Here is a 23,746-nt window from a genome sequence, read left to right on the forward strand (position 1 = left end):
AGTATTCCAAGACCTAAGCCAACACGAGAATAAAGAAAGGAGATTTTGCTGATGGGTATGACTGCAATTAGAGGTATAGAGAATAGGCAAGAGAGGGCTGGAATTCATTGGAGAAAACTGGCAAAGGAACCAAGATATTGGGAGCAAATAATTAGAGAGGGAACGGTAATGTAATGGGAAGAGGCCAAAAAAAGATATTTTGACTGCAGGGTACAGTTTGCCTTCCCTAGCAAGAATTGATATCAGAGTGCGGACAAGGAGAAAGGAGTAGAGGAATCCTAATTGAAAGAACTGTTCTGGTAGAGTTCTTAGTTGAATATAGCACCGAAGCTGCTGTTTTAAAAAGGATAATTAGTAGGGCATATAAAATATTGCATGATAACTATGAGAATCAGAGGAGGTTAGAAAAGATTAGGAAGAGAGACATTGGATTTGGCATTCACAAGGAAGCAATGGGAGGACATATGTATGGCTCCCAAGTATGCAACAAAGTCTAAAACATTTTAGAATTTTTGCTCTGCAGTGTTTGCATAGGTATTTTATACCTCAAGCAGACGCCATAGAATTTTTTTCCTCAGGTAAATGGCAAATGTTGCAGGTGTGATGGAGAAGACAGAGGTATTTTTTGGGAGTGTAATCAATTGACAGACTTCAGAAATTCCCTACAGAACACTCTGTCAGAAATATTGGTTGAGCAAATGGTGCAATTAGGAAATTATTTTTGAGCTAGGGTGCAAGATATAAATTCCCTAGACATTGTAAGGCGTTGCTAAGTTTAACTCTGGTGGTTGCCAAGAAAGCAATTGAAATCAAAGTCTTAAACCAACTGTATTTGAAGTATTGAATATTGTAATGGAAAATTATTATTCCTCCTGAGTCAGTTAATCTATCCTGTCCACTAACATTTTTTTTTTGTCACGTTTGCTTCATCTGTTTACTGTCATGACTTAATACTTACTGCAGGTTTCTCCTGCATCAGTGCAGGCTATATTATACTTCACAGTATTACTTAGTAAATATTCTTTGTACAGCACTGACATTCTATACTATTACCCTATTAATTTTCTTTCAGAATAAGTACATTGATTTTTACCCATCTGCAGATTTTGTGTAAATGCTGTCACTATTTTAATCACAGTTTTACCATGCTGTCTCTCTCTGAACTCAATGTGAATTCTGTTGTGCCACCAGTTGATCTTAAATGATGGAGCTTTTCTCCCTGGGCCTTTAATGAAAAGGAGTCTTTACGACCAAGTTAGACTGTCCCTGATATTCAAAAGAAGATCAAAAGCAACTTATAGAATAAAACATTTAACATAAAGTAAATCAGTTTAATACACTGCAAATATTGGAGGTACCATTCTGCAGTTTTTTTAGATTTGTAAGCGTATAATTTTGTGGTCACAGGTTTTAATCTTGGTCTTGGCTTTAACTGATTATAGATAACTTAATTCACTTTGGTGATTGATGCACCTGTGTCTGTAAGCATGTTAATAGTCTCTGATTTTTAGCTGGATTTCTGTTTTTAATGATTGTTCTTTTTTTACATTAGCCTGTATGGTGCAAATAGTGGTATTGTTGGTTGATGTGTTTTCATGTTTACTATTTGTCTTTGACTTTTATAACACATGATTGAAGTTTTTATTTGGAAGCTATTTGATGTGTTCTGCAAGTCTGGTTTGACCCAATCCTAAAATGTTTGACCTGCTTTGGTGCTAATCTCTGAAAGGGATTTGGCCTGTTACATTTAGTATATTTTCTTTTCTTTCACAGGACATGTATTTTACTTGCTAGTAGTTGCCAGCTTAATTTCTGTACAGTGACACTGTTCACTTTCAGTATTAATCCATGATATGCATGTTTATTCATACTTTGTTCATTCTTCTGCTTTATCTATCTATATTTGCTATCTTTGAACACGACTGATTGTCTTTTCTCTGGAATTCTCTAATGCTGGACAGTGATCATGTCTTGGTAGCTCCAAGACGATATTATGCACAGCAAACTGTAAATAAAAATGTAATAAGTCTGTACATGTGGTATTTGCAACACATTTTACACAGCTGTCTTTTACATTTTATTAGGAAGCATATTCGGTAGCCCGACAATTCAATTTGATTCCACCAATCTGTGAACAGGCTGAGTATCACATGTTTCAACGAGAAAAGGTGGAAGTACAGTTACCAGAACTTTTCCATAAAATTGGTAAGACATCTTTAATTCCATTGGGTCACATTGTCTTGAATGAAAGCATTTTGTTTAGAAAACTTTATAGTTACTGAAGTAAAACATCATTTTAATTAAAAAGAGGTAAAAATAGAGAAGAGTATTGATATATTCTCTCTTCAATCAGCTGAAATTCATATGGTAGTATACAATAAATGATTATTGTTCATTTGCACAGCATTAAGAACATTTTTGCTTTTGTGGTGGAATGAATGATATAAAACCCATAATTTTCTGAAGTATCAGATTTAATGGCATTCAGTAATATTTGTTGTGCTGAATAACATGACATTTCAGATCAGATTGTCAGTAGTAAGATGTAGTTAACCTCTTGTAACAATAAATGGCAGCCACTTACAGAGCATCCTTTGAAGGGAATCTCTTTCAAGTCAGTCATTTTGTCATCTTCAGTGCCTGAGAGTGCATTTTCTAAAAGGTTGGAGTAGCCCTTTTGTGTCAGTTTTTTTTTTCATACCACCACTGAAGTAGTATCAAAAAGAACTTATCAAGCAGGTCAGCGGGTTTTGCTTAAAAAAAACTGCTAAAATCATTTCAAAAATTCTGCTTTCTGTTATTGGGTTTTATTAATGAAACTTTTGTATTTAGAAGCTGAAACATTTTAGTTGCTTTGTTCTGAATGTAGCCAGATTGGGAAAAAAAAAAAACTGCCCAAGATTTCTGTCATTTTTATGAATGCAGACTGCCATCCTGAAACTTGCTTTTCCTGTTATGATTTGAGACATATTAACTTAATGGTAAGAGAAGGCCACAAAAAAGATAACACTGAAAATTATGTAAGGAAACCTGGAGGCATTCTGCCAGTTTATATTCACACATACCTCTCAACTGTACAGATTTTCGCAGAATGTCCAGATTTTTTATTCATATTTTTGGTTCATTTTTCATAAAATTGTGTTTTTCTGGCAAATTAGTGGCAGATCATTAAAGACTGAAGTTAGAAAATAATGACAGACATTTGAATTTCAGACGTCATACCCTTCAGAAAATTCACGTTAATGCATTAACACAATATGAAAACAGTAAGATTTCCGTCAACATACTGACAGTATTTCATGAATTTCTGATGCACAACCTGGGCTAATCGATTCTCCTACATCTGTTGAGCACTCCCACATACCAAGCTTTTCTCATCATTCTTGACCAGTCTCAGAAAATAAAAGTCACTTTCTTCCCAACATTCAAATCCAACTGTTGACCTCTGTAATAAAAGAGCCCAGGTCCCCAGCTAAAGAAGCTTCTTTGAACAGTGTAAAGTTTTGCTGCAGTATATAGCTGTCGAGCATTTTAGCACACAGGATTAAGGCTTTTTGCTCCTAGCAAGCTTTTTTCAGTAGTTCTGAGTTGAATTATCAACTGTTTTTATTTCTCTGCTGTGAATTTGAGCAAGTCACTTAATACCATGGAAATGAATATTTAACACATATTACGTTCAATACCCAAACTGTCAAAGATTCTGGATGCAAACACATTATTTATTAGAATAGCATCATGATATGAAATATCTCAGTTATAGAGGGATGTTCAGCTATATGGACAGATACAAGCCATTCTATATTTTCTGAAATAGAAAACAAAATACAAGGTTCAAAGCTTTTATAATTGTGATAAAAGCCATGTACACATTCTCAAGGTAAAAGGAGTAGACAGATGCAGATGGAAGGATAGCTTAAAACAATTTTCATGCTATTATCTTGACATGGTTTATGTGTTCACTTTCGACAAGCTTATCTCCAACTAAGTTCCATGCAAGTACATGTTCCATAAAGTACAGTTTACTTAAATTTCTTTCAAGGTTGCATGATTAGAAGAAACACCAGCTCTGATGAACTTGTAACTAAAATCAAGCTGTTCGTTGTATGAGAAAGGAAAATGTAAAAACACACTGCAGCAGTTTTAAGATAGATGTTTTATAAAATAAGCAGGAAAGAAATATATATCCACTACAGCCTCCCTCCTTTGATGCTGTCACTCGTCCCTTTCTGACAGAGATGACAAGCAGGCGGGATATTTCGTTTAGATGCTTTAATACATAGAAACACATCAGGATGGATAGCAGCATCATAAAATATAAACAAAATGATTAACAGACAGACCTTGCATACATACATGCTTACATCTCAACAGCTTACTACAAAAACTGGCTCGCACATGTTCAGTATTTCTACACTTGTGCAAGCCCTTGGATAGCTTCTTAAAGGTTCTTAAAAATGCACATTGATCTACATCCTCCCTTTAAAAAGATTCCCCTTTGTAAAAACCACATTGGAGATAGACATGCATTATTATAGACATTAGAAACAAACGCAATGTTGATGTCCAAGTTGCCATGTATCTATTACATGGTCTGGAATACGACCGGATCTCGTAACATAAAAATCTGAACTGAATTTAGCAACAAGAACAGTCTTCGGTGAACAATTTGTATCAGGAACTTCTAGCTTCATCATAGGAACAGGAATATTCTCTGGAACTTCCTCTGAAATTGGAACACTGGACATCTCACTCTGAGATAAACACTCTTTCTCACAGGCTATGTGCTGTGGTATAGGTTCAGATACTGGTCTCAAATGTTTCCGATTCTGGCTAAATTCCACAATATACAATATCAGCTCTGGGCAAATATTCTTCATGACAGCAATCTGATCATAACCTTTGGATGTTTGTATCCTTACCACTTCTCTTTCTCGTAATGGATTGAGCAGTTTGCTGGTCTTATCGTAGTAGGACTAACGGGTTAAATGCTACTTCAACAGATTGGCTTTCACTGACCTGTTGTTCTTGATACATGGAACCAACAACTGACTACTGATTGGTAATGTGGTTCTGGTTTGTCACAACAGAAGTCGCTGAGCAGGTGAACCAAGATGTTTATTATGAGGAACGTTTCAGAGATTCAAGAAAACATCACTATTGTCTTGTTTTGACTTCTCTGATAACAGTTTTGCACTCTGAACTGCACATTCTGCCAAACCATTTGACTGCAGGTACTCAGAGCTACTTGTGACATTGTAGAGTAAAATCCCATTCTTTGGCAAATCTTTTGAACTCTTGGCTTGTAAACTGCATGCCATTGTCAGAAATAACTTTGTGCAGATTACCATGGACTGCAAAATTACGCTTCATCTAAGTAATGACATTAATGGATGCTAGGTTAGGAAGTAGGTCAATCACGAACCAATTTGAGTAAGAGTCTACTAAAACAAAGTAATTCTGACCATTCCACTCGAAAATGTCAGTGGCTGCTGTCGATCAAGGTAGTTCAGGAATCTGGTTTTGCTGAAGTGGTTCTTTTTGTTGACGTGGCTTTGTACTGTTACACACGTAACAAGATAAAAGTACTCTGTCAATATCTTGTGACATAGAAGGCCAAAATATTAAACCTCTCGCCCTTCTTTTGGTATAGTGGGCTCCTGGGTGACCACGATGCAAAATAGTAATGTACTCTTGTTGCAAGGACTTTGGAACAATTACTTTCGGACCTTTCATTATGATACTTTTGTCAGACAAAATCCCATCTCTGTATGGAAAATAAGGTAAACTAGATTGTTTTGATGCCATCCTTGATTAAGTGGTTGAGCCTTTGTATCTGTGTGATCTATCAACTCATCAAGACGTGTGGAAGAAAAATTTCTCACTTCCATGATTTGAAAATCAAGGTTCTCATTTGCATGCTGTTTAATGGTGTTTCTGAGCAATCTGGACAATGTATCAGCAAAATAAAGGAGTTTGCCTTTCTTGTAGGCAAGACTGAAATTATACTTTTGCATTCTCAACATCATACGTTGCAATCTGGCTGGAGCTGAAGGCACAGGCTTTCTCATAGGTTCATAGGTAGGTACTAGGCTCTCTGCCCGAAGGCATTTAGATGCCTAGCCAGAATGTGTTGGCTTTCTCCGCTCCCTAAGATTAGTTCCCTGTGCCTCTGTCCAGCAGAGCCACTGAAGTGATCCCCGGGGTAATCTTTCTGTTTCCCATCCACTCGTCAAGGTTTCTCTTGAAGAGTGTTAGCGAGGAGCTCTGCCTAATGTAGATTGGAATCTTGTTACAAAGCATGGGAAGTCTCTGGGACAGGAATCTATCCCTCCAGCATGTCCTATTTATTGTTGTGGTGAGGTTTAGATCCCTAAAGCGTGTGGCTCGAGGGGATGTGGTTTTCTTTAGGTGGAGCATGTCCATCAATTCTGGGTTGGACATGGCCTTGTGTGTCAGGCAGAGATCACCTCTGAGTAGGCGGTATGCAACCGAGTACAGCTGGAGTTTCTTCAGTCAAGCTGCATAGGGCATTTGTTTGAGGCCAGTTAACCTCTTGATGAGGTACTTCTGTGGTCTTTCCAGCTGTTGCAGGTGTCTTGTAAGGTACATCTCAAATGGGGCATTGTACTCTATGATGGGTCTGATGAGTAGAGGGGCACAATGACCTCTTTTGATCTGGATGCAAACCCTTTTGTTTTTAGGCGGGCCACATAGAAGGATTTTCTAACCACTCTGGCAGTGTGATTATCAAAGGAGCGATTATTATCTACTTGGGTCCCCAGATCCCTTATTACGTCTTCCGTATTTAGGGGACAACCACCTATGTGATAGTTTGTGGGTACTTTGTTTTTTCCAAAGGGAATGACTATGCACTTTTTGGCATTTAGCTTGAAGCCACGATTTTGACACCAGGTATCTGTCTCAGTGAGACCCTTTTGGAGGATGTCTGTGTCAGCCGGAGAGTCAGTTATAGCCCCTAGTTTGCAGTCATCTGTGAACTTGGTCAGCCATAGTCCTCCTGTGCTTGCTTGCCTGTACCTCTGAGAAGTATATGCCAAACAGGAGGGGTCCTAGGACTGAGCCCTGGGGGACGCCACTTGTAACCGGTTTAGAGTCGGACCTAGCTCCCGCAACTCTCACCATGTGGGTTCTGTCTGTGAGCCAGTTGGCAACCCATCTCATGATGTAGCGGTTTATGTTCAGGCTGGTGAGCTTGTCTATAATACCAGAATGGGGAATGGTGTTGAAGGCCTTTGCGAGGTCTAGGTAGGCTGTGTGTACCACCTTTCCCTCGTCTATAGCCTTGGTAATTGTCTCAAAGAAGTCCACTAGGTTTAGGAGGCATGATCTGCCCTTAACAAAGCCGAACTGGGTAGGGTCCAGTGTTTGGAGTTTCCCAATGTCTCTGTTAATGAGATCCATGATGATGCGCTCCATAGCCTTGCAGACCAAGCTAGTCAGGCTTATAGGGCTATAGTTCCCAGCGTCTGTTGTGGCTCCACCTTTGTGGAGCGGAATAACCGTTGCTGTGTGCCACTGTATGGATACCTAGGCTGTGGAGAGTCTGAGTTTGAACAGTGTGTTTAGGTGAAGAGTTAGTTCGTCTTTGAGCTCATGTAGGACACAGCCTGGGACACCATCCAGTCCCATTGATGCTGTGTTTTTGGCTTTGGAGAGGGCTGTTTTAACCTGAGTGTTTGTGATTTCAGGGGCACTACATTCTTCTGGTATGGTTATGGGCCCTTTTGGGGGTGAGAGGGGGGTGAAGTTTGCACTGAACCTGTCTGCCAGGATGTTGGCGATATCGGTCGGTTCAGTGTATTTTGTAGTGACTAGAGTTTGGTGGTCTGTTTCAATCTGGATAGGTCTACCATAAACATAATCATGGAACATCGAACATGCAGACATGATTGCTAAAAGCTCTTTCTCAATCTGGGCAACTGCATTTCAGTTTGGGTAAGAGTTCTTGATGCATAGGCAACAGATTGAACCTCTTGAAGAATGACTGCACCAAGACCAAATTTTGAAAGAGTAACTGGTTTGTGAACATCATAGTATCTGAGAGTTGGTGGACTGACAGTTCTCTGTTTCAGGACATCAGATGCTCTTTGGTGTTGCTGTAACCAAGACAAGTATACATCGTTACGTATTCGCTCTCTAAGCAGTGCTGAAATTTGCCTCAAGTCTGGATTGAATTTGCCTAGGTAGTTAACCATGCTAGGAAAACATTGCAGGGCTTGAACATTGTCTGGAGCTACCATCTCAAGAGTGGCTGTTTGTTTGGAAGGGTCTGGTTGTAAGCCTCAACTAGTAAATGACCAACATAAATAACCTCTTATAGCCTAAATTTGCATTTCTGTGGGCTGAGCTAAAGATTCATTTGGTGTGATCTTTCCTGAACTTTTCTGAGGTTTCTGTCATGCTCAGCTTCACCATTACCTCCTACTAGTATGTCATCTGCTATAATAGCATAAGGATACTCAGAAAAAAGTTGTTCCATTGCACGTTGAAAGACTTCACTTGCAGAATTTATCCCAAATGGCATTGTCAAAAATCTACACCTGCCAAACGAAGTACTGAAAGTAGAGAGCATTGATAATTTCTTGTCAAGCTGAATTTGCCAAAATGAACACTTTGCAACTAAGAGATAAAAACAGTGGCATCTGGCATGAGAACAGTGACTTCTTCGACTGTGCACATTGGATGATGAGGTCTTTTTAGTGCTTTATTCAAATCTCGTGGATCGATACCTATTCTGATGTCATCTGAGCTTTTGTTATGAACTGTCACCATGGAAGATACCCATTCAGTTGGTTCTGCAACTTGATAAATCACACCTTTCTGCAACATTTCATCTAGTTTGGCTTTGACTCTGCCCTGCATAGCTATTGGAGCTTTTCGAGCTGACCTGATAACTGGACTGACATCTGGATCTAACTGGAAGCTTCCCTAGTTTGTCTTCCAAGTGATCAGCATAGGTAGAAAAAATGTACTGGGTGAAATTAGAGTAGTGGTCTTTTAAGTTTACTTGATGGACTTCCTTATTAAATGAAAGCAGTCCCATTTTCAAACTGTCTCTGAGCCGTAATAATGACTGGATGTGCCTCTTGACCACGTAAAATAACAAGTCATAGCTTCTCCCAGCAGAGTAACATGAAAGCACTACTGAGCCTTCAGTCTGAATTTCTTCACCACCATAAGCAGCAAGCTTCACACACCTTGCCAAATCAAGGCTTTCACCATGACGCACACTAGCAAATGTTTCTGCTGACATAACATCACCCTTGGAACCTTTGTCAGTTTTGAGCTCTATGGGTTTTCCGTTTATACGAACAGTACAAAATATTTCATTCTTTGCCCTTAAATCTGCTGCATTGACTGTTTCATAAAGCACTGACACATCTTCAACATAAAGAGTAGGGTTGCAGCTCTCTAATTGATCAACTTGTTTCTTAAAATCTTCCCTTTTTATGAAAGAATGTGGGCCTTTTGATTTACAAAACCTTTTGAAATTATTCCATTTATTGCATTCGTGGCATTTTTGACCAAAAGGTAACATCTTTCCCTTTTAGATTCATGTTTTCCACCACAATTATGACAGTTGGCAATGAAACTGGGTTGGGGCCCATGCTTTGAGTTTGCTGACTCGCTCTTATGCTTCACTGAGACTGTGCTAACTCTAGAACTTGCTAGAAAGCTCTGGGGTTTACCAGTGAGTGCTGCAGGGGTTACAGTTGCTGCCATGTGCTTGAGTATGTTTCTTTTAACCACATGCTGCATACTATCAACATGAGGTCTGGAAGTTACTGGAAACATGCATTTGTCATTCGTAAGCATATTTGTGTGCTTTTCTGTAAGCTCGTATAGCTGTCAAATCTCAGTGGCCTTATTCAAAGTTAAATCACTGTCATGAAGCAAAATCTTTCTCACGGCATCATCTTTAATACCACAAACAAGTTTGTCTTTTATTAGCTAATCCCTTAAATCACCAAGTCTGCATGCTTTAGCCTTGTTTCTCAAGTCAGTTATATATGCTGCAAAAGTTTCACCAGACTTGATCCCTTCTATAAAATAAGCACCTTTCCATTGTAACATTTGTCTGAGGGTTACACATGTCTCTAAATTTACATTTTAAGCACTCAGGGCCCTCCCTTGACTCAGCCTGTCAGCATGTACAACAAGATGATGGTTTTCCCCCTCTCCTGCATAGATAGCAGGTGCATACACAAATGAATGCTCCCTTTGAATGGCTTCTGACTCAGCTAAATTAAGCAGAATAAATGCATTTGTATGGTCATCTTTATCAGAAAATGCAGCCTGTTTGAAAATGTCGTGCTCTTGCTTAAACGCTTTCCAGTTCTGTGCAGTATTATTGTCAAACACAAGTGCACTGAGTTTTCAAAGTTTGTCTGCCATGCCCACAACGTATGTACAAACACACTGAAAATATGGCCCTGGTAATTATGTATAAACAAACTGTTCTGTGAGCTTGTAATAACATTCAAATGCACAATAAACTCTTTGAAACACTATACTTTGTGAAATATGCTCTGTAATGGCTGTATTTTGCAAAATAACTTTACTATAATACTGCATTTCTGATAACTTGGATATCTTTAATTAATACAAAAAAATATGTGCTCAGTGAAAATGTGGTCATTTCCTCTTATTTTTATTATTTTTATACAGTTAGGGCTTTATTTCAAGAATTTTCCTTAGTAATTTGAATATTTTTTATCAATATTGGACATACTGGTTTATTTGAATATTGTTCAGAGCATTCTGTATGCTTCGTTTCATATTTTGTGAATAAGAAATAGTTTTGAGCAAGTTTTAATATCTGAAATTCACTTCTGACCTGTTTTACAAATTATGCAAGCAGTAAGGATGATCCACTCAGTTATATTCCTCCAGTGCCTCTCGGACTTAAGTGGAAGAAACTGGAGCTCTTTCTAGCAACAGATTGTTTTGGCCATTCTTCTTCTAACCTCATGTCCCTTTAGACATGCCGCTTCTGACATCATGTCCTTTTAGACATGCCACTTCTGACACCGTGTCACTCGTCCCTCTCTAACATAGATGACAAGCAGGTGGGGTATTTCGTTTAGATGCTTTAATACATATAAACACATTAGGATAGATAGCAGCATCATAAAATATAAACTAAATGATTAACAGACAGACCTTATATACATACATAATTACATCTCAACAGCTTACTACAAAATGGCAGTCAGGCTTGCACGTGCTCAGTATTTATGCACTTGTGCAAGCCCTTGGATAGCTTCTTAAAGGTGTGCATACAAACATACACATTGATCTACAGATGGTATAAAGCATCACAGTCCTAGATTATTTTGAATTATATCGTTGTCAAACATGTAAGCTGTAGGAGTTTTTTCAGGTATAATAACCGTTGCATCTGTACTTTTCCTCACAAAACGGCATATTAGCAGATTTTTAATAACAGAATATACAAGAGCTATTAAAAGTATGATTATAACAAAAATAATTAAACTTTGCATTATACTTGTACCAACATTTCCAAATGTATTACCTAACCACCCAAACAAGGTCTAGCCAGACTCAGTTTTAGTCATATTCATGGCCACGTGTTCCATAAAATCAGCCACCTTTTCTTGTTCATCGTGAAAGTCTGAAACAAAAGTACAGCACTGTTTTCCGATCAGATGGCAAACTTCGCCCTTCAAAGCCAGTATGTAATCAAGTGTTATTCAGTTTTGTAAGGTGGTGGCTCAGACTTCAGTCGGTTCTCTGTTTGCCATGCAAATGTGTTCCAATGTCTTATAAGCAATTTCACCTAGTATAAGGGCAACTGAGTCACTTTGTGCATAGTTTGCAATATGCCATACTGAAGAGAAAAGAAAGCCACTTCTTGCTTAGCAGGGTGTATGATCCTCTTATTGAGTAACTTCCCTGCAGCTGTAGAGAAGGAATGAAAAATAGCTGGCATCATCTAACCCACAAAACAACCAGACTAGTTTCTGGGTAACCATGGGTAGGTACAGTTTTCATAGAAGTAGTAATGATTGTCCAATATTCCCATGCCCATTTCCCAGTCATACATCTTCAAGCCAAGCTCTACCAATATATTCTTATCACGGATGTTATTGCAACTGCCGTATCCTACTCACACAATTCCTTCTCTGGCATAAAAAGTATCATCTTGTGTCAGTGCAGCCAAATGGTAATATATTTTCTTAGTCCAGTCCATAATGTTACACCAAGTTTGATTTTCTACAGAAATGTACACTTCTAAATCAGTCTGTTGCACAGGCATGTTTAGCTGACATCATGGGCAACAAATCCACCACCCAGCAGTTGGAAACATTAGGTGAGTGGCATATTGATGCAGCATTCAAATAAACAATTTTCCTGTCATGTAGATTGGAAGCATTAGAAAGAAGAGGCTTAGTGATCATCAGAAGGAGGTGTGCTGCCATTTTCAATTGACTTTGGAGACTTGAAGCAAGTATTCTTGCCATGCAAAGTATGGACCCAATTTGATATTCCCACAAACTTTACTGCAGGAGGATGAGATGAGGTCCCTTCACCGTAGCTCCAAAGAAGATTTGCATTGGAACACCTCCACATAGACCCAGTCACCTGGCTGTAAGTAATGACAGGGAACTATTGCCGGTTGAGGAAGGGCCTCCTTAACTTAATAAGTTTATGAAAAGTCTGTAAGCTAGAGACAAATTTTGAACAATAGTTCAGCAAAGCTTTAACGGTAAATACCAGTTAATAGTTTATCACTGGTGGGGAAGGGGCATTCTCATGAGACGACCCATAAGAATTTGGTAAGAAGTTAATTTACAACTAGTGTTTACAGTCCCTCACATACTCATCCGAGCCAGAGGCAAAGCATTTGGCCATTGTAGCACCATTTCACTACAAACTTTACTAATCCTGATTTTAAGAATCTAGTTAGACCTTTCAATAAGACCAAATGACTGGAGGTGATGGGGATAATGTAACTGTATATACATTTTTAATACAGAACATGATTTCTGAACTATTTCAGCAGTAAAATGAGTGCCTCTATCTGAATTAATTCTATGAGGTATATTGAAACTATGAGTAAATTATTTTACAAATTCCTTCACTACTGTTTCAGTATCACACTTACCACATTGATAGGCTTCCACCCATGCAGAAAACACAAACAGTAACCAAAACATATGAAAATGTAGCACATTTCTTCATCTGGAGGAAGTCCATTTGCACATTTACAAAAGTCCCCCAAGGTGGGGGTAAAGCTGAAGCTGTGTTTTTTTACAGGAGGTGCAACATTATGCCATAGACAGATTTCACAGTTATAGACATAATGGTTAACTAGAGACCAAGAAAGAGGGGGAAAACCAATCCCCCTGAATAAGATTAAGAAGCCCAGGCTTACCAGTGTGATTCAGTAAGTGATATGCCCTTACCAACCATGTTAGTATGGCCAAAGGTGCTACTATTCTGTCATCAGTGTGTTTTCACATTAGTTCTGTATATTTTTATAACCTGCAGTGATCCAACTCTTTTTCTCAGCCTATAAAGTTTCATTCTGTAAACTAGTCAAATCATTAAAATTAGTAGAATTGTCAATCTTTGTGAATGGTTCGTGCAAAATAAAATTTTTAGGGACAGTGGCATCTAAACCAGCAGCTTGTTTGGCTACATAATCTTGTACCCAGTTACCTTTCTTAGTGACAGTGTCTCCTTTTATATGAACTTGCACTTTAACTACAGCTAAAGTCTTTGGTAACAGCAAAGCATCTAGTAAGTCTTTTACAAACTTTCCAGCTTTTATTTCAGTACCTGCTGATGTTAAAAATCTTCTGTCTCTCCATAATTCCCAAAAGACTTGGGCTACCCCAAACCCATAACAGCTATCAGAATAAATGTTCACAACTTTATCTTTAGCTAGTTTACATGCTTTGGTTAATGCAATCAGTTCAGCAGCTTGTGCGGAATTAATCACTTTCAGAGGATGCAGGGAGTAGAGGTGACGAAGGTGGATGAGATTAAATACTTGGGATCAGCAGTTCAGAGTAATGGTGAGTGTGGAAGAGAGGTGAAGAAGAGAGTACAGGCAGGACGGAGTGGGTGGAGAAGAGTATCAGGAGTGATTTGTGACAGAGGAGTACCAGTAAGAGTGAAAGGGAAAGTCTGCAAGAGGATAGTGAGACCAGCTATGTTATATGGGTTGGAGACAGTGGCATTAACAAAAAGGCAGGAGTCAGAGCTTGACGTGGCAGAGTTGAAGATGTTAAGATTTGCACTGGGTGTGACAAGGATGGACAGGATTAGGAATAAGTATATTAGAGGGTCAGCCCAGGTTGGAAGATTTGGAGACAAAGCCAGAGAGGCAAGATTACGTTGGTTTGGACATATGCTGAGGAGGGATGCAGAGTATATTGGGAAAAATATGCTAAGGATGAAGCTGCCTGGTAACAGGAAAAGAGGAAGGCCTAAGATAAGGTTTATGGATGTGGTGAGAGAGGACATGCAGGTGGTTGGTGTGACAGTGCAAGATGCAGAGGACAGAAAGAAATGAAAACAGTTGATCTGCTGTGGCGACTCCTAACGGGAGCAGCCGAAAGAAGAAGTCCTTCCTGAAAAATACTTATTTTCAGTACATATAGCAATGGCTGCAGTAAGGTTTCCATTTCTGTCTCTACCACATGATCCAGCCACAAACAATTCCATTTCTGCAGTGTCCATTGGTGTATCTCTCAAACTGGGTCTTGGAGAAAGCACGTGGTTAATCACAATTATACAGTCATGCAATTCACCATCTCCTGTCATAGGCAGGAGGGATGTCAGGTTCTGGCATCGCTGAATGGTGATTGAAGGGTTGCAAATAACCAGCAATTGATATTTAGTTAATCTGGCAGCCCAAAGATGCTGTGTCTTAGATTTTAGCAACAGCATAGATACTTCATGGGCAACTGTAACTGTAAGGCTGCTTCCTATGACCAATGCTGTGGATTGTTCTACCATTAATGCAGCTGTTGCTACTGCCTGCAAGCAGCCTGGTAACCCTCTAGCCACTTTGTGTTATGCAATAGATCTAAATGCATAATTATGTTTTTTAACTAATACTCCTGTTGGATATCCCCCTCCCCCTCCCCCTTTTTCATGATGAAACAAAGTGAAAGGTTTCTTATAATCTGCGAGTCCTAGGGCTGGACTGTGGCAAGGGCTTGTTTTATGCAAGTGAAAGCACTTTCTTCCTTTACTTTCCAAGGTTACGGCTAAGGTTTGTCTTGTTTGGAAATCACGGCATGTACTGAAAAAGAATATTTGATCTGAAGTTGTTGTTTTCATTTGGCCTTCAACATGAGGGACTCAGATCCAGCATGGATCTGACTCAGCCGTATACTCCAGCATCAGATCCAAAGTTTAGGATCCTCCCCTACCCAAAAAGACCCTCCTCCCCCTCAGATTTTGTTTGCTGCTCAATTCAATCAGCATGGGTTTCCACTGCTCCAAGCTCCATAATTTATAAATGTTGTCTTTTGGTTTTCTTATTCTTCTCTTATCTCTATTTTCTATCTTTCTAACCCCTACCTTCTCTTTGCATGTCTCAGAGTCTGTGTTTATCCAAAAAAAAAAACCCTTTCCTTTTCTATCTAGTTTGTGTGTATGTGTGACTGGCCTTCCTTTGCCATGGCTGATACACCTAAGCCAGGCTTTGAGAAGTGTGCAGTGTGGGCATGAGCTACCTCCCTCAAACACCCACACTCTGTGCTTTGTGTGTTTGGGAGTCTCCCATTTAGAGTCCTCCACCTCGATCTGTGCAGGCTTGAACCTCCGTGCTTTGATCGACAGGAGAAACAAGCTCATTTTAAAGGGCCTTCTCCCACATCCCACAAGAGGCTTCTTCTTCATCTGCCCCAGCTTCTGGGACTCAACCTCCTGCCAGGAAGCCTGGGAATGGAGAGAAGGTCCCTTTCAAAGAGCAAGATCGGCCTAGAAAGAGGTCTCCAGAGCACTCTTCCTCAGCCGAGCCCCCATCTAAGTCCCACCCGGATCCGAGCCAGAGTTTCCCTTGGCTCAAGTCTCTGTGCTTCTGTCCGGAGCAGGACCTCTCAGGCTCAATCCCCTGCAGCCCTCCTCGGCACCATTCTAGGCCGGGGTCGGTAGCCTCTTCAGTGCGGTCCGCTTGGAATCTGTCTGAAGCCGAGGTGGACAGGATGATGATGAAATTTCTTCGGGCCAAGATTCAGCTGGGAGTCTTGCCTGCTCTGTCCCCTGCTGGGGCCGGGAGCATGCAATCCGCCTTTCTTCCCATCTCTCCTTTTCCAGTCCAGGCTTCGGTTTTGGAGTCCTTGGGTCCGAGGCTCCCAGGTGTTGAGGGGTCGGCGTTGATGGTCCCTGATACCTCAACACCAACTGTTGTCTTGAGCAGTTCATTTCTGACATTTTAGGAACAGATTGATTCTCGGACCCATAGCCTCGGTGTCGGGTCCAAGGGGATGGCATTGACATCAAGGTTTTTGGGGTCGCCCCTTCCCCTCATGGCCTCGGCGCTGGGAGGCTCGACTCTGGCTCCCCCTTTGGCACCGAGGGCGACGGATCTGACCTCGGCCCAACCGTTCTGCCTTTAGGGTTCTGCTTGCCTTCGGCATTCGAGGTGTTGGAGACAGTCCTTTTGGCTCCGTCGAGACCCTTGACACTCTTGTCCTCAGATTCCACCCTGACTCCCTCATTTTCTGGGCCGGAGTCTTCCTTCCTGCCACCTCAGGGACTACCTGCTGCCAGTTCACTCCAGGAGGTTCTGATCCTGGAGCTCCCCGAAGCTTCTGAATCCTCCCCAGAGCCTCCCCCTCGGAGCCCCCTCATAAGCGTACATGCAAGAGGAGGCACTTAGGCTTCCCGCTGGAGTCTCTCACTGATGATACCAACTTGGAGGAAGGGGAGGGCTCCCCCCGATCACCCTTGGAGGATTTCTTCGTTGGGGAAATCATGGAGATCCTCTACCAACACGGTGGGTGGTCTACCCTCAAGCCCAATCCTGACGAGTCAGTATTCCTGGAGGTATTTGTCATAGGACCTTGTACCTTCTGAGTGACCCCCCCCCCATGGATCCTTTAGTGGATCTTATTTTTTCTAGGGCATGGAAGGAACCGAACACGGTTGAGCCCATCTCCAAGTGCACAGACAAGGTTCTAAGCACCCCATCCAACAAACCGTATTGGTCCAAGGGGTCCACAGTCAATGCCATGGTGGTTGTGGTGACCACTACAAAGGAGCTGGCTCAGGAGAGCTCCTCGGTCCACCCTCCAGACAAGGAGTCTCGAGCAATGGATCATTTTGGGAAGCAGGCCTATGCTTCAGCCACTTTTGCCTTATGTGCGCTGAATTACCTAGCACGTTATCAGAATGCAGAGTGACCTGGTCGATGAGGTCACAGACTCTACCCGAGGGTCCATGTCAACAGAGGAGAAGAAGGTTGTTTCCTCCCGTATTGCCACCCTCACTTCTATTTCGAATACGTCCATGAAGCTTCTCTCACATTCAGTCGACGGTGCCTTGAGGGCTGCGGGAACTGGCGTGGCCATCAGGTGACACACCTGGCTCTGCTTTTGTGCTTTTTTGGAGCCCTTCAAGGTGTCTTTCACGAACTCTCCCTACGACGGTTTCAGCTTGTTTGGAAAAATGGTTTGTGATACGTTAACCCAGAGCGAGAAGGATGGGAAGACCTTGTCTGTCATCGGGATCCACTTCTCCACTCCATAAAGATCCTTTTCAAGGCTCAGTGTGGGGTCAAGATGGTTTCGGAAGTCAAAAGGTTCATCCCAATTCGCTCAGGATACGTCTTCTCCCAGGAGCAGAGGGGGATATGACAGGTGCCACCCTTGTGGCAGTGAGGGTGCAAAGAATCAAGGGTCTCTGGATGCTTTCCCAGACAGACCCATTCAGCAGTCCTGAGGGGATGCCTGACTACTCATCTCTGGAGGCAGTTGGGGGGGTGCCTAGCACCTGTCTCTGCACCCAACAGCCTGGGAGTCCATTGCAAATGATCTTTGGGTTCTACAGATCATATCCAGAGGTTACCCTATCCCCTTTCTTCATCCCCCCCACTCCACCCAGACACCTCCCAGACATTCCACCCGGTCAGTGGGAGGAGACAGCCACTGAAATTACCAGGCTGCTCACAAAACAAGTAATCCAGCCCATCTCCCCAGACCAGTCCAGATCAAGCATTTATTCCAGGTTCTTTTTGGTGCCAAAGAAAACAGGGGGACTTAAGACCCATTCTGGGTCTGGCAACCCTGAACCTGCCCATTGCCAAGACAAAGTTTTGGATGGTCACCCTTCAGTCCATTCAGCCCTTCCTGCACATGAATGATGGGATGTGCTCGATGGACCTCCAGGATGCATGCTACCACATGGAAGTTCCTACTACTTTATCTCCATGTTTCTCTCCAGGTTATAACCACTACCACCAGACTAGGTAATAAGTTTCTCCACTTCCGGCTGGAAGCCAATCATTTTCAGTTCAGAGTACTCCCCTTTGGACTCACCACTGCCTCCGGGTGTTTACCAAAGTAATGGTGGTAGTGACAGCTCACCTTTGGCTGCAGGGATTTCAGGTCTTCACTTACCTGGACGATTGGCTCCTCTCCACTCCCTCCAGGTATTGGCTAATACAGACCCCAGGGATTACCTTCTTCATTTAGCCCCTCCTTGGGTATTACCATGAATCTCACCAAGTCCCAAATGACACCAGTTCAGGTGTTGGATTTCATAGGGGCCCAACTAGACAGTATACAAGGCAGAGATTTTCTGCCTCCATCTGCCATCATGTACAGGACAGTCTTGTAGCCCAGTTCCCTTCAGCGGGCTTAGTTCTTCTAGGCATTGGGGTCCATGGAGGCAACAATCACCCTTGTCCCAACTACGTGCCTTCTTATGAGGGTCCTGCAGTAGACCTTAGTTGTTCAGTGGTCCCTGCTAGACCTTCCTCTGTCCCATCCTGTTCGACTGTCTTGTGTTTGCAGGAACTCCATTCTTTGGTGGCTCCAATCCCAGGACCTTCTTCTGAGTCGGCTGTTTATTCTTCCCTCTCCTACAACCACGGTGACCACGGATACCTCCCTGCTCGGTTGGGGAGGAAATTGCATGGGAAGGACAGTCCAAGGCATGTGGTCTGCTCTGGAGACCAATCTGCATATCAGTATCCTGGAGATGAGGGTGGTGCTTTTGGCACTGCAAGCTCCCCATGCCATTCTTCCTCCTGGGACTGTTGCCATACAGATGGACAATATGTAAGTGTTCTGCTACGTCAACAAATAGGGGGGAACCAGATCCTATCTCCTTTGCCGCGAAGCCATGAGATTGTGGGAGTGGGCAATCTCCACCGGCTGTTTTCTTGTGCCAATGCACATTCCAGGGAAGTCTAACATCCTGGAGGACAAGCTCAGCCAATTTATTCTGATGACTTACGAGTGGTCTTTGAATCCATCAGGAGCGGACCAGTTCTTTCCAAAGAGGGGTCGGTCTTGCTGCAATCTCTTCGCCTCTCCTTCCAACGCAAAGTACAGCGAGTATTTCACTCTGATCCCACCCTTCGGGGAGTCTTCCAGAGATGCTCTAGTCCATGTTTGGCCCTCCCAGTCTACTTTATACGTATCCTGCACTTCCTCTTATTCCCAAGTTCATTCAGAAAGCTTGACGGCTGGAGAGTTCACTTATCCTCATTGCTCCTTTCTGGACTCATCAAGTTTTGTTCCCCACTCTGTGATCTAATATAGTGTGTCCTTCCTGGACTCTGGATTCAGTCCCGGATCTGATTTCGCACCTGTTACGGGCTTCTCACCCGGATCTATTCAGCCTAAAGCTCATGGCATGTCTGCTCCAATTTCCATGATAGCCAGGATGCCCGGGCTTTCTTCTCCTGTTAAGCAAATCCTGATTGCGGCTCACAAGACTTCTACAAGGAAGATCTACTTTAGCAAATGGAAGCGTTTTTCGATCTGGGCTTCTCAGCATGACATGGATCCCTTCACAGCTCCAGTATCTGACATTTTGGATTTTTTGGCAGATATTTGTAATCGTGGAGTTAGTTTCTCTACTGTTAAGGTCCAATTAATGACGATTTCTAACTTCCATATGGGTGAAAATTCGGCCTCCTTAGCTTTGGCTAAACTTTGTAAGGCTTTTCTGAAAGGTACCTTTCTCCTTAGGCTTCCGCCCCTTGGGATCTTACCTTTGTTCTGCAGGCTTTGCCCCCCCCAGCTCGAGCCGACTGCTTCGGTAGATTTGCAGTTCTTGTCCTGGAAAATGAGATTTTTGGTGGCAGTTACTTCAGCCAGGAGGGTTTCTGAACTTTAAGCACTATCTATTAAGTCTCCTTACCTTGTTTTTCATAAAGACAGCGTGTCCTTGCCCACCAATCCATCTTTCTTGCCAAAGGTGGCTTCAGAATCCGAACCAAACACTTGCATAAACTGGATCAGCTTTTTGTCTATTTTTCTAAACCTTTTTTGGGAAAGCCTGTCTCTAAGGTTACCATTGCTCGTTGGATTTCAGAGTGCATTTCCTTGGCCTATCAAGCCAAAGGTTTGTCTCCACCAGGACATGTTTGGGGGAATTCTGCCAGATTAGTCTCCACTTCTGCGGCCTTTTGGTCTAGAGTTTCTCTTTATGATATATGTTCTGCTGCGACCTGCCTCTCGTCACATACTTTCATTTTCCATTATAAATTGGATCTTCTTTCCAGGAGCAGGGCATTTTTTGGCTCAGCCCTGCTGTGGAATATCCTTTCATGAAGACCTCCCTGGTTTTTGTTGGTAGCTAGGGACTCTGTCCCTCAGGTTGAAGACCAAATGAAAACAACAACTTCAGGTAAATAAGTTATGTACTTACCATAACATTCCATCTGAGCTGTTGCTTTTCATTTATCTTCATCCCCCTGCCTTTTTTGGGCTGCATATTAGACTGGACTGAAGTAACATGGGCCCTCTTGTCCTAACCACCTTTCAGTAGGTGGGCCTTTATGCAGTTATACCAGGTTTTATACACCTGTTGGCCTTTTAGGTTGGTGCTGTTTCTGCAACGAAATCCATCTGAGGGGAGGAGGGAGAGAGAGGCATTATGAGTAGGGGAGGAGCTTGGCTTTTGATCCAATACTGGAGTGTATGGTTGAGTCGGATCAGTGTCAGATCCGAGTCCCTCAGGTTGAAGACAAATGAAAAGCAACAACTCAGATGGAATGTTATGGTAAGTACATAACTTATTTTTAACACCTAATATCATACAGCTACTAAGTTCAATAGGCAGACTGTCAAAGATCCTGGAGGCGAACACATTATTTATTAAAACAGTATCATGATACGGAATATCTCGGTATAGAGCGAGGTTCAACTATGTGCACAGATACAAGCCCTTCTATATTTTCTAAAATAGAAAAAAATATACAAGGTTCAAATCCTTTCATAACTGTGATAAAAGCCATACACACATTTTCAAGGTAAAAGGAGAAAACTGATGCAGATGGGTGGATAGGTTAAAACATTTCTCATGCTATTATCTTGACGCGGTTTATATGTTCAGTTTCAACAAGCTTATCCCCAACTATGTTCCATGCAAGTACATGTTCCATAAAGTACAGTTTACATAAATTTCTTTCAAGGTTGCATGATTAAAAAAAACATTTACTACCTGCTTGCTAAATTCTGATGAACTCTAACAAAAGTCAAGCTGTTCTTTGCATTAGAAAGGAATATGTACAAACACTGCAACAATATTAAGCTCGAAGTTTTATAAAACAAGCATAAAGGAAATGTATATCCACTACATCATGCTCCTGGTATGTCCATGAAAAGAGAGACTCGATTGACAAAAAAATGACTACTAATATGAGTACTGTGTTCTACTGTGAATGCATCCCTAGATTCTTGGCCTCTTCCTGTAAGATTTGATGGATCCTGGTCATTCTGTACTGATGCTATTGGTGACCGTCTTTTTAACTTGATTCATCAAGACAGTTCAGGTGAAAACAGCATCAGTCATTTCACTGATACATACCCATTGGCAAAACAACCGTGAGCATGTCCCTTAGACATTCCTTGCAGGTATTATTATTGTGTTTCCTGGGGTCTCCAAAAAAAGTCCTGACAAAGTCATTCTTTCACCTTTCTCAATAACTGGCATCACATTCAAAACTTAAATTCTCAGTGTGCTTTTCCAATCCAGACCTTCAGAAAAGTTGCAGATGTGCCTGCATACACAGTCATTGGTGCTCATTATAGAAGACTGGTTTTATCTAGGATCCAGAAATAAGAACGGTGGTTGACAAGGCTCCTGTTTTTTAACAGTAAAGGAGTTATAACTTAAAAAAATCAGGGAGATAGAAGCAATAGTAAAATCCCCCTAGCTTGAGAGGTACTTGTGTACAGTCAATGTAATTTTGTTACTAATACCCAATATTTTGTTGCAGTATTACCAAAATAAATTGTCCAGCACCAGAGTACTGCAGTGTTAGTATTTTGCATTGGGAAGGCAACTACGATGTTGAGCTAGAGAATTTTCTGCATTACTATGCCATTAAAAATAGAAATGCACAAAATGCACTTTAGACATATATTAACTTGCAAAAATTTCAAACGTTTTATTTTTTTGTGTACTTGGTTGTATTGAAAAGGACTTAAGACAGGGAGATGCTGAGAATTTATTGCATTTTGATGAATATTGATGGCAAACTCTACTAAATGACTTGTTTAGAAGGTATTAATTATACTGTTAATTTAAAATGTCTGTTAAAAAATAGAAATTATGGCATTAAATAAATGTTTGGCAGTTTTTTTGTTTGTTATGATGCCATTAATTACAAAGTATTTCATTTTCTAACCAAACCGTGTTTTGCTTTGTTCCACAGTCTGTTGAAGTCTGTATGTGTGAGACAATTCATTTATTCTGGCGGTAAAGTTTTGTAGTTTTTTTTTTGGGGGGTGTCAGTTCTTTTTGGAATGTTTTTTTTTTTTCATTCAGTGTTGTTTTTAATGCCATGATCACTACTTCATGCATAACTTTTTATAATTTGTGGGGGGGGTCGCACTTCCTCACACTCCTGCAGCAGTTAGGATTAAGGGGAAATACCACCAGCAGCAACCCTGTGATGGAAAGCTTGATTTAACAATGTATCTGAGAGTAGCAACTCACATAGTGTGCTTTCAGCCAATCATCCTATTGCAGAAAATTGAATACAAGGCAGTTAGCTGGGAGTTGAATATTCTGCTATCCCACAAATGGTGGAATCTTTTTATTATTTTTAAGATGTTAAACATATTTCTTGCTTAGATACAAATGGAAGCATCCTCCCTACTTCAGTGTCCTGGTAGGCAGGCAATGTGCCAGTGGCCAAATGTACAAAACTTTACTTCAGATGAGTAGCCAAAAGTCAAGTTCATTGGTAGTAGTCACTATATATTTGCAATGTCGTTCCCACTTCTAGTTTCAGCAACCTCAGAGTTGGATTATTTAGCGGTTTCAGATAGTGCAGACCACTATTTTTGGTGGGTGAATTCAGTATTTTGTGACTGACATTTTGAACACCATTTTTTGTTCAAAACAGCACTTTTTTTTTACAGTGTATGCTAAATTAACTGATCCAGACCTCTGTTACTTCATTCTTTGCAGGAAAGAACTAATGAAGGGAGGGTCCTCACTTTTTTCTTGAAAGTTGTCTTCCAGTATTAAACAATGAAAGGTGGGGCTTCTAAGAAGG

At 41.3% G+C, this 23,746-nt stretch overlaps 1 protein-coding gene across 2 annotated transcripts in view; it reads left to right on the forward strand.

The window, feature by feature from the left end:
- The window catches only part of KCNAB2 (potassium voltage-gated channel subfamily A regulatory beta subunit 2), a 1,357,533-nt gene that overhangs the window by 1,171,723 nt on the left and 162,064 nt on the right, over positions 1 to 23,746 (forward strand). For both annotated transcript variants that reach the window (XM_044063012.1, XM_044063011.1), the window contains one exon: positions 2,085 to 2,205. In XM_044063012.1, coding sequence (XP_043918947.1) covers positions 2,085 to 2,205 — 121 coding nt within the window. The remainder of the gene's footprint in view (positions 1 to 2,084; positions 2,206 to 23,746) is intronic.

Source organism: Protopterus annectens, chromosome 2.part1, assembly GCF_019279795.1.
Source record: "Protopterus annectens isolate FY-2018-M chromosome 2.part1, PAN1.0, whole genome shotgun sequence".
NCBI classification, from domain to species: Eukaryota; Metazoa; Chordata; order Ceratodontiformes; family Protopteridae; genus Protopterus; species Protopterus annectens.